We start from the raw sequence: 11,599 nt of genomic DNA on the forward strand, positions 1-11,599 counted from the left end.
GACAACAGTCTCGCCCAGCTAGTAGCTACGAAACGGCAAAGAGAGAGATAATTTAGAGACTCATGGACGTAAGTGTTTATAATCACTCCAGCTGGTTTCCTGATACGTTTAATCTGCAGCAAGAAACTGATAAAAAGTGACGAAGCTGAAGCCGCTTCTCATTCGCCAGCTTCTTGTTCAAATTCCTCCGTTCCACCTTAAATGTTGCAGCAGCAGCTTCAGGCATCATTTAAGGTGGAACGGAAAAATCAAAGTGGAAGCTGGTGAAAAAAATGTTGAGAGACATTTTACAGAAACGGTTCTACTTTTGAGGAAAAGTTTCCTGCCAGAGATGCGAGAAAAGCCGATATAGCTGAGCTAAAGCTTAAAGCAGAGCAAAGTAAGTCTTGTGTTTTTATTTATATTATATGTTTTATCCTATACTAGCACATCAGCACACACTGAGACAGATTTACAGCCAAGATGCTAAAATGGACAAAGTGGCTCCCAAGGTGGTTTCACTTTTGGTTCAAAGGACAAAATGGCATTAACATTACCATCTGGGTTGCCGACCCCTGGCCTAGACTGTATATTATACCATAAACATTGCTTTTCCTTAATGTTTCTCCACAGAAACGGCTGGCTTGCTGCATGCAGTGCACAGCACGTCTCAGAAATAGACCCAAAGTATATCACCGTTGTCGGAAAAACACCTTGTATCTCCAAAATGGTAACTTTACAGGAGAAGGAAAAAGCCCTCTTTACTTTCAATGTAAGTCAATGGAACCAGAATTTTTCCAAGCCATTATGGGTCTTTTCTTTTGGTCCGTTCGTCATGAAATTTACACACAATGTAAAAGGTAACAGGTATGTTCAAATGTCAAAAACTGAAAAATGTAGAACAAGGTTTTCTTCTGAAAACAGCAATATTTTTGCGCTTGTGGTGTTAAAAGGGCTTAAAGACCACGTTTGCTGTGAGGTGGAAACTGTAAATTAGATTTTTTGATGAACTATCGTTTTAATGTTAGTACAAAGCTGCGTCCAGACACCAGCAGACAGAGATCTGTCAGTGAGCGCTAGTCAGGATGGGGTTTGTTGGTGTTGTAAGTGGATTTCAGTGCTAAAAGGCAGATTGAGTGACGGTAGATTGAGTGAGTTTGTTAATGTTGAAAAGATCCTGGTTTAAAGGAACGATTTGAGGTAAATTCAAACGTAAACAACCCTCTACTGAGCACAGAAGCAGTTGATCAACAAAGACGTGGTGCTTTTGGTTTGCTTCTTTAGTCAAGTGAGACAAACATGGTGAACAAACACTAGAAGTCCATAGTCACCTAAATAATTTCTGTAAATACATCCACAAAACTCCCCTCAACCTGCTCAGACCACAGACAGGCTGAATGCTGACTCCCCTGTGCGCTCAATCACATCACACAGGCACACGGTCACTACAGGTCACATTTCTGTTGTTACTCTTATTAATACGTAACTGTTAACGGTAACTCGCTGAAGTTGTGTTTATTTTTATATCAATGAGTCAAACTAAACCACATCGACAAGCCTGCGTGACCTCGATGAAGGGCTGGGTGTGGTTTGATCGGGTTGTGAGAGGTTTTGTGGATGTAGTTACAGAAAAGATTTGGGTGACTATTGACTTCCAGTGTTTGTTAGCAATGGTAGCCTCTTAGCTCCAGCGCTAAACTAAAGAAGCAGATTCACACCAAACTTGTCTTAGCTGATCGACTACATCAGCGCAATGTGGAAAATCGAGTACGTTTACATATAATGTACTCAATAACATACAAATACACACACACACACACGATCAATACAGTTCTTACCTAACAGAGAGGCTGAGGCATTAAAATGGGAAGAGAGCGAGAGAGCGAGAGCGCGAGAGACAGAAAGAGAGAGAGGGAGAGAGGGAGAGAGAGAGAGAAAGAGAGAGAGAGAGAGGGAGAGGGAGAGAGGGAGAGAGAGAGAAAGAGAGAGATGGGGGAATGAAAGAGAAAAATCAATAATTGTTGACAGCACTGATAACACAGTTTAAACTCCTTCTAGCGTGATTGATCGATCGATCAGTATTAGTACATAATCACTGAGCTGTTATGACTACATCAACTACACGGTTTACTTCGCCTGATGTGGTTAAACTGAGATTGTCCTACAGACGCAGTCCGCAGTGACGGTCCAGCAGAAGATGAAAATAATCAGCTCTGTGAGAGGCTGAACACTCCACACCGACTGAGACGCTCAGTCAGCGCCGTGCTATCTGACGCACAGACTCACTGAGCACTGCGGGACTCTGTTTTGGTCCTTAGTGACTGGTTGCTAGGTTACCTGTCTCTGCTGGTGACATGTCAGCAGGCTGCAGAAAGCCCTCCCTCTTTCTGTTCATCCTGAGAGAGAGAGAGAGAGAGAGAGAGAGAGAGAGAGAGAGAGAGAGAGAGAGAGAGAGAGAGAGAGAGAGAGAGAGAGAGGAGAGAGAGAGAGAGAGAGGGGTGAGAGAGAGAGAGAGAGAGAGAGAGAGAGAGAGAGAGAGAGAGAGAGAGAGAGAGAGAGAGAGAGAGAGAGAGAGAGAGAGAGAGAGAGTGAGTGAGTGAGTGAGTGAGTGAGTGAGTGAGTGAGTGAGTGAGTGAGTGAGAGAGAGAGAGAGAGAGAGAGAGAGAGAGAGAGAGAGAGAGAGAGAGAGAGAGTGAGTGAGTGAGTGAGTGAGTGAGTGAGTGAGTGAGTGAGTGAGTGAGTGAGTGAGAGAGACGGTCAGTATATAATAACCAGTGTGAATGAATAATGTGAAATATCAGTGCGACGTACAGTGTGAAGAACAATGCAATGAACAGTGTGATGTACAGTACGAAGATCAGTGCAAAGAACAATGAACATCAGAGCGAGGAACAGAGCCAAGCTCAGTGAGATGAACAGAGCCAAGCTCAGTGAGATGAACAGAGCCAAGCTCAGTGAGATGAACAGAGCCAAGCTCAGTGAGATGAACAGAGCCAAGCTCAGTGAGATGAACAGAGCCAAGCTCAGTGAGATGAACAGAGCCAAGATCAGTGAGATGAACAGAGCCAAGATCAGTGAGATGAACAGAGCCAAGATCAGTGAGATGAACAGTGTGTATATGTGAAGCTATAACTGATCAAACCATCACACACAGACCTCTTGTTCTCTATGCAGGCCACCAGGAAGGTCAGCACGTAGAAGGACAGAAAGATGCCCAGACAGAACAGCATCCCCATCACATACACCTCCGCTACAATGAGAGAGAAACGAGATGGGGCGAGTCCGTGAGGGTCAGTTAACGAACGCTTAATTATCCAATTAGTTCACTGATTAACCTCATATGACTCACAGTTGATGGCAGGAGAGACGACAACGTCCAGAGTCTTACTGCGATTCCCAGCATCCAACAGCTCATCTGAGAGAGAGAGAGAGCGAGAGAGAGAGCGAGCGAGCGAGGGAGAGCGAGAGAGTGAGAGAGAGCAAGAGCGAGAGCGCGAGAGAGAGTGCGAGAGAGTGCGAGAGAGAGCGAGAGAGAGCGAGAGAGAGAGCGAGGGAGAGAGAGAGAGAGAAAGAGCGAGAGCAAGAGCAAGAGCGCGAGAGAGAGCGAGAGAGAGCGAGAGAGCGAGCGAGCGAGCGAGGGAGAGAGAGAGAAAGAGCGAGAGCAAGAGCAAGAGCGCGAGAGAGAGGGAGAGCGCGAGAGAGAGAGAGAGCATGAGCGAGAGAGAAAGCGAGAGAGAGGAAACAGGGCATGCTTAGTACGCTCTAGAACCTGTAGTATTCATATGAAGGCAGTCGTTCAGGCTTGTTTTCCAAATGAGGCGAGTTTTTATTCAGCAGTTACAAAATCGTGAACACAGTGAAGTTGAACTGAACTGCATTGTTTTGTAGTTACTGTTGTGCATTGTGCATTTTGAGTGCTTTCGTGTGGAAAAACTGCGTAGTTTTTCCACACGAAAGCACTCAAAATGCACAATATATAAACACAATAGACACAATAAATATTTATAAATGCAAATGTAGGAATTTTGGTGGAATACCACTTTATTAAGGGGTAGTCTGACTGAAATGAGTCATATTACTGGACATTTGAGGGCAGGCTGATTTTGAATGAGTCACGATTGGCTGTAACGTAAAATCACTGGGCTTTGATTGGCTCACCAGGCAAAAGGGGGTAGAACTTGAGTGGCCCGCCACACGCCTCATCCTCCGTCTTCACCACGACGACAACGTAGAAACTGTTGCTTGGGAAGTCCTTCCTCTGAACACAGGAAACAGGACATGTACTTCATTAAATTAGGGTAACTACTGTGTGTAGATAAAGAGTTAGCCTGTAACGCTAAATATGACAACTGATGTGACTGACCTGTCCAAATCAATTAACTCATTATAAACTAATCACAAACAAAAATGTGATTACTCTAAAGTGCTCCCACATTGCCCGCCCCACACTGTATGCTTCGTGACTGTTAATGCGACAGAGCCGTCTGACGGTATATCCTGCAGTACAAGTACAAGGGGCAGTGGTGGGCTGGAGGTTAGGGAACTGGCCCTGTGACCGGAAGGTCGCCGGTTCGATCCACACAGCTGACAGTCCATGACTGAGGTGTCCTTGAGCAAGACACCTGACCCCCAACTGCTCCCCAGGCGCCATGGATAGGGCTGCCCACCGCTCCGGGCAAGTGTGCTCACTGCCCCCTAGTGTGTGTGTTCACTAGTGTGTATGTGGTGTTTCACTTCACGGATGGGTTAAATGCAGAGGTGGAATATCCCCGTTTGCGGGATTAAAAAAGTATCACTTAACTTAAACTGATTCGACTGAAAGACGGTCAGCATTAGTTCTACCTGCACTGTAACGGCTCCCTTCTTGGTCATGGTCTGATACATTCCAATAAAGGCCACGTTGTTGTCCAGATCATACACAGGACACTAAGGATGAAGAGAAAGAGAGCAAGTTTAAAAAGTGCCCACATTATGTTCAGCTCCCGCGGCCTCAGGAGGGCAGCCAACACATGAGGGTCACATTTCACCCGGGACATGATCTGTTCAACCTGCTGCCCTCTGGTAAACGCTTTAGGTCTATCCCATCCCGGACAAACAGGCTTCAAAACAGCTTTTACCCCAGAGCCACACGGGAACTGAACACTTCCAAAACACACACACTGACTTTCTATAGAACACTGTGCTCAGTAGAAGTGACTGAGCAACGCTACAACCCTTCACTGGCACTGACTTCAGAGAACACTACACTGTTCCAGTGATCCACTGCACGTCTGTCCTATTTATTATTCCCTGCACTGTTTGTTCTCGAGAGTGCGATCTATAATCTGTGTTCTTTCTCTGCAATAATTCTTAAGATGTGCAATATTATATAACTCTATAAGCGATAAAAGAAATGTGCAATAACTAGCCTCTACCTCACCTGTCTATTGTCTGTTTAGAATATTTAGTTTTATAGTCCTTTTTCTTTATATTTCAAATTTTTATACTATTTTCCTTAAATATGCACTTCATATATTTTAGCCGTATGTTTAACTGTTTTGCGTGTAAAGTGCCGTTGGATCGCTGCTCAGTTTCGTTGTACGTTGTGCAATGACAAAGGCATCTTATCTTAAACAGGTTGACGAGTGTTTCCAACTAAGGCTGCTTTGGTCGTCTGAGGCCACCACCTTCAACTAGAAGGGGAAAAGAACGGGTGCCAAGGTGTTGTTAGGCCATTGTTGTGTTATGTCAGGTGGTTGCTAAGGTGTTGCTAGGCCACTGCTATGGTCTTCCAGGTGGTTGCTAAGGTGTTGCAAGGCTGTTGCTATGCTATCCCAGGTGGTTGATAAGGGGTTGCAAAGCCACTGCTATGGTATTCCAGGTAGTTGCTAAGGTGTTGCTAGGCCACTGCTATGGTCTTCCAGGTGGTTGCTAAGGTGTTGCAAGGCTGTTGCTATGCTATCCCAGGTGGTTGATAAGGGGTTGCAAAGCCACTGCTATGGTATTCCAGGTGGTTGCTAAGGTGTTGCAAGGCTGTTGCTATGCTATCCCAGATGGTTGATAAGGGCTTGCAAAGCCACTGCTATGGTATTCCAGGTGGTTACTAAAGTGTTGCAAGGCCATTGCTATAGTATTCCAGGTGATTGCTAAGATGTTGGTGGACAATTGCTATGGTATTTCAGGCGGTTGCCAAGATGTTGCTAGGCTAAGGCATTCCAGGTGGTTGTAAAGGTGCTGCTAGGCTATTGCTATGGTGTTCCAGGTGGTTGCTAAGGTATTACAAGGCTATGGCTTTCTGGTAGATGCTAAGGAGTCTCAAGGCCGCTGTAAGTTGGCTTTGTCAAACCATCGTAATAAACAAAGGATGGCAAAAAAGACCAAGTTGGCTTTTTTCAACTAAACTAATATTACTACTGCCAACACTGCCCTGTGTGAAGATGTAAACCAGCACATGTAAACCAGTATGTATGATGTTTGTGTGCATCTCAAACCTGGATATCCTGAATGGACATGACGGAGCAGGGAAAATTCTTCTCAGAATTCACTTTCACAATAACCGTGTCCACGCCATCAGGAAAAACATATTTAAAAAACTGTGGGGGAGGAAGAGAAGAGGAGAGGAAGGCATATATAGTAATATATATAGTACATATAGTAGTACATATAGTATAATTAACAAGCCTAAAGAAGACTGGCTTAAAAATAGGTTGAACAATCTTATTTTTTCTTTAGACAACATTCATAATGAAAAACACAAGTCAGACAACATTTTTGCCAGATACCTAATCGCTCAGTTAGAAAAACAACAGTTTCAAATAACATAATCCTCTTTCAGTAAAACCTGAAGAACGTGGCTCACGAGCGGCTTGAGGAGCTGCATTTTACACGTTTTATCCCTAACAAAAAAAACAAACCTTTAACTTCCTTACACAGATACGCAGCTGACGGAGCTGCTGTTACGTTGCGTGAGTCATGAATACAAGCTGTAAATACACCCAGTACACCTAATATAAAGGTAAACATGATGTGTCATTACTGCTCTCAGCTGCGAGGTCATGGTCACTGGTAGTTCACTGCACAGATGTAGCTCAACACTGAGCGACCGCCAGAATGTTTGCTGTTTTTATAAAGCTCTGGATTATAAAAAGTGGCTGAATAGAGGACAAGGTCAAAACCTGCTCATTTACATACAGTCATGTTCTTAAGAATGGACTTTAACCTGTGAGCTCACAGACAGAATGACTTCACACTCAGTGACTAACACAAGTTTCAGCTGACCTGAGACCAGTTCTGAAGAAGTTCTGTGGCCGTGTCACAGAAACTTTACTCTGAAATCTTATTTTACCTGTTTAGTCACCATGACGGCTTCAGCACGGACTGAATTCAGGACAGTAGCTATGACAGAATAACAGTTCCTAACTTCGTAATCTCGTCGTTAACTCCAGATCAGAAAACAGCATCCCACAAACATCCAAACTAGACTAAACCTCCTAAATCCTGTCCTAACTTCAGGATGAACCCCAACAGGGTGCTAACTTTTGGCTTTCACTGGGAGATGTTTTTCTTTTCTAACTCTGCGATTTAAAAGTCTCAGACGCTGCCGATTCGAACTCCACCGCCCCTCTGATCACCTTCCTGTGTTAATGTTGATTATGAAATATTAGTGATGGTGGTGAAAAACGAGGAGACGGAGCTGAACGTGTGTCTGTTTATCAGGAGGAGGAACGTTAGTGCGCTCGGCTCAAGTGTTTAGGGAATGGAGACTGAAACTGGGGAGCGGCGACGCTCTGATAAACAGCAGGGGGCGCTCTTACCGTATTCACTACTTACAGTTTAACATGGTCTCTACGATAAAATGCTAGGCCAATGCTGCGGTATTCTTGGTGGTTGCTAAGGTATTGCAAGGCTTCTGCTATGCTAAGGTGTTGCTAGGCCATTGCTATGGTCTTCCAGGTGGTTGCTAAGGTGATGCAAGGCTGTTGCTAGACTGTTGCTATGCTATCTCCGGTGGTTGCTAAGATGTTGCTCGACCATTGCTATGCTATCTCAGGTGGTTGCTAAGATGTTGCTAGACCACTGCTATGCTATCCCAGGTGTTTGCTAAGGTGTTGCTAGGCCAATGCTATGCTATGGGCTGGTTGCTATGGTGTTGCAAAGCCATTGCTATGCCATCCCAGGTGGTTGCTAAGGTGTTGCTAGGCCATGGCTATGGTATCCCAGGTGGTTGCTAAGGTGTTGCTAGGCCACTGTTATAGCCTTCCAGGTGGTTTTTAAGGTGTTGCAAGGCTGTTGCTATGCTATCCCAGGTGGTTGAAAAGGTGTTGCTAGGCCATGGCTATGGTATCCCTGGCGGTTGCTAAGATGTTGCTAGGCCACTGCTATGCTATGTTGTTGCTAGTCCATTGTTATAGTCTTCCAGGTGGTTGCTAAGGTGTTGCTAGGCCGATGCTATCCCAGGTAGAAGCCATATCACCCCCTACACTTCCTGTAGTGTACTACAGTCTGTCAGAGTGACTGCTGATGAAAAGTAAAGAGAATGCGTGTTCACAAACCTGGGGTTGGGACGGAGTTGCATTGAAGCTGAATTTCTTGTCCGTCCTGAAAGACAAAAGAAGGAAAGAAAACGTAATAAATGTATAGCAGAGCTGGGTAATATAACAACATCTACCCTTATCATAATACAGTACGTTTGCTGAGCATATTGTGCATGTCAGCAGTACTAAAAACACTTCCCAACCGCAGGGTTCACTTCAAAGAGAGCATAAATAGACCTGTTTTACTGGATTTAGTACAGCCCAGTATGAAAATGCTGAATACAAATCACCGCATTCATAGTTTTGATAGTATTTTATACTTTTTTTTTTTTTTTTAAATATGGCACTACTTTGTGTTTTCCAATGTCACAAAAATATATTTAAACATATTGTGTATCGTAAAATCTTCATACAGTATCGTGATACTGTTTTTGCCATATCGTCCGGCTCTAATGTATTATCATACAGTCAGTGCATGACACCAATGAGTTTTAACACAGAACTGCCATCGAGTTTAGGCTCAGTACAATTTGGACGGGATTAGTTCGACATGAGGACATATTGGGTATTGTGATCACAGCAATTATGTGAGCATTTTTTAAAAAATTAACTCTTTGGTGCTCCCTCCCATCTTCCAGACTGGATAAGGCATGAATTAAAACCCCACTCTCTCCATTATTCCACAACTGAATTCCTAGATCTACAGATGGAGAATGTCTGAAAATTTTAGTGTGGCTTTGAATAATGTACCTCTTTTTATATATATATATATATATAATGGAAAAAAGGTAATTTAGATCAATCTTTCTGTCCAAAGTGGTTATAAACATTACAGACGTCCCGAGGAACAACGTATTCCATCTGAACAGCATTTCGGCCTGCATCCAGACAACCAGGCGGCTATCAGTGACAGGTTTATTGTTAGACGTGAATCAGCCGTACAGAATCAGCAGTGAGAAATCCCAGCCCGTCTCTGAGTCAGTAGACTTTGACCGCACCGTGGATGCACTGCTGACCTGTCAGTACGGTGTGTGAGGACGTGGTGAGATGACAGGACGACGGAACAAAGTAACGAGGGTGACGAATTTAATGGAGCCAGTCACTGTTATATACACTCACCGGTTCAGTTGCTTGTTAACACAAATAGCTAATCAGCCAATCACACGGCCACAACTCACTGCATTTAGGCATGTAGAGGCGGTCAAGACAACTTGCCGAAGTGCAGACCGAGCATCAGAACGGGGAAGAAAGGGGATTTAAGGGACTTTGAACGTGGCGTGGTTGTTGGTGCCAGACGGGCTGGTCTGAGTATTTCTGAGTAAAAGAGGAAATATCCAGTGAGCGGTCAGTTGTGTGGACGAAAATGCCTTGTTGATGTGAGAGGTCAGAGGAGAATGGGCAGACTGGTTCCAGATGATAGAAAGGCAACAGGAACTCAAATAACCAACCAAAATCTCTGAGGAACGTTTCCAACACCTTGTACCTAATAAAGTGGCTGGCGAGTGTATGTATGGTGTGAACACAATGACGACCCCATACAGCACCAGACGGAAACCTGGACCGACCTGACTGACTGCACACTTTTCATCCATAAACATTCCAAACATATTCTGACCTGACATTTACGCTTAAAAGGACTCATGAACTTTAGTCTCTTTGAGGTCGACTCATAACGTCTGAGGGTTTTTTTGCACCAAAACATCACAAATGCAGCACTTTAAGACTCATTTATGCAAACCAGCTCTGTTCTGATTGGACGCCCTGTACTGTGCCTCATTCAAGAAGCAGTCCAGGCTGAAACGCTGCTTAGTGTGAGTGGGCGGGGCTAAACTGCTATAGGCTGAGAGGGAGGATATATATGTAAACGTGCTGGTTGTCATGACATCACAGAAACAGCTAATTTAAAACTACTTGTTTTGCAGGATATTTTTCATATTCAATCTTATTTTATCAACGTCTTATTTTAAGTGAGGCAAATTCATTTTACACCATAGGGACCCTTTAATAGGGAGCCCTACTGGTGACATCCCATATAACTAAAAAGAATGCGTGGCCATGGCTTATTAAGGCGTGGGAACGAGATCTTAATGCATTGGCAATGTGGCCATGACTTAGTAACACATGTGAACAAGACCATACTGTACGGCCACGACTTAGTAACGCGTGGGAATGAGATAAGTAAGTTGTGGCCACGACTTAGTAAGCCATGCCTTACTAAGTTGTGGTCATGCATTAGAATCTTGTTGCCACTCCTTACTAAGTCATGGCCACACATCAGGATCTTGTTCCCATGCCTTACTAAGTCATGGCCATGCATTATTTTTTATTTATACAGGATGTCACCAGCAAGGCACGGCTACACCTTATTAACATGTGAGAATACCATCTTAACGAATGACTTAAGTGTCTTCTCCCAGCCACCAATTAGGATATCTTGTTCCTACGCATTACAAAGTCATATCCATGACTTACTAAGTTGTGGCCACACAATATTTTTGTTTATATGGAACTGTGACCAGCGGGGCTCTGTAAGGCCCTGTACTTTTAAAATGCTCAACACTTGTTTACGAAGACAAATAGAAACAGTGGAATTGAGGCCTATGAATGAATTTATTATGAATGAATTTTTCATGAGTGAGTGTCCAAAGCCGTCACTGGTCGGCCTACTGCACGCTGGAGTAGTTTATACGCTTGCAGATACTTAAAGATGAAGAAAATGAAGACACTCATCAATCCTAGCTGAATATTTGATCAGAGAAGGCATTAATTACTGAGTGTAATGGATTATAACTCCAGCAGAATTGAGATGCTGCTCTGAACATGATGCTGAAGATGACACAGTGTTGCTTGATGTGAACAATGCCTAATTAATGAGGGTGATTAAGAGGACGGTTTGATGATGAAGACGATAACGACGACGACACTCACTGCAGCGTGAAGCTCTCCACCCGGCTGACCCGCAGCTGGTAGTGGACACTGGTGGAGGACAGAGTGGACACGTCCACGTAGAAAAACTGAGTTTCAGAAGCAACGAGCGTTGGGGGTTGGCAAAGGGTCCGACCCACCTGGGTGTACTGATACTTCCTCTGATACCTATGGCAAGAGAG

General features: G+C 44.1%; 1 protein-coding gene across 6 annotated transcripts in view; it reads right to left on the minus strand.

Annotated features, from left to right (window-relative positions):
- sidt2 (SID1 transmembrane family, member 2) overlaps window positions 1-11,599 on the minus strand; it is a 35,049-nt gene that overhangs the window by 16,995 nt on the left and 6,455 nt on the right. For 4 of the 6 annotated variants that reach the window (XM_037546687.1, XM_037546686.1, XM_037546685.1 and 1 more), the window contains 9 exons: window positions 11,421-11,585; window positions 8,511-8,556; window positions 6,450-6,551; window positions 4,822-4,905; window positions 4,138-4,237; window positions 3,329-3,394; window positions 3,136-3,229; window positions 2,317-2,375; window positions 1,818-1,829 (listed from right to left, as the gene is read on the minus strand). In XM_037546687.1, coding sequence (XP_037402584.1) covers window positions 1,818-1,829; window positions 2,317-2,375; window positions 3,136-3,229; window positions 3,329-3,394; window positions 4,138-4,237; window positions 4,822-4,905; window positions 6,450-6,551; window positions 8,511-8,556; window positions 11,421-11,585 — 728 coding nt within the window. The remainder of the gene's footprint in view (window positions 1-1,817; window positions 1,830-2,316; window positions 2,376-3,135; window positions 3,230-3,328; window positions 3,395-4,137; window positions 4,238-4,821; window positions 4,906-6,449; window positions 6,552-8,510; window positions 8,557-11,420; window positions 11,586-11,599) is intronic. The other 2 variants (XM_037546688.1, XM_037546690.1) reach the window with 1 other exon arrangement.

This window comes from Pygocentrus nattereri, chromosome 17 (genome assembly GCF_015220715.1).
Source record: "Pygocentrus nattereri isolate fPygNat1 chromosome 17, fPygNat1.pri, whole genome shotgun sequence".
NCBI classification, from domain to species: domain Eukaryota; kingdom Metazoa; phylum Chordata; class Actinopteri; order Characiformes; family Serrasalmidae; genus Pygocentrus; species Pygocentrus nattereri.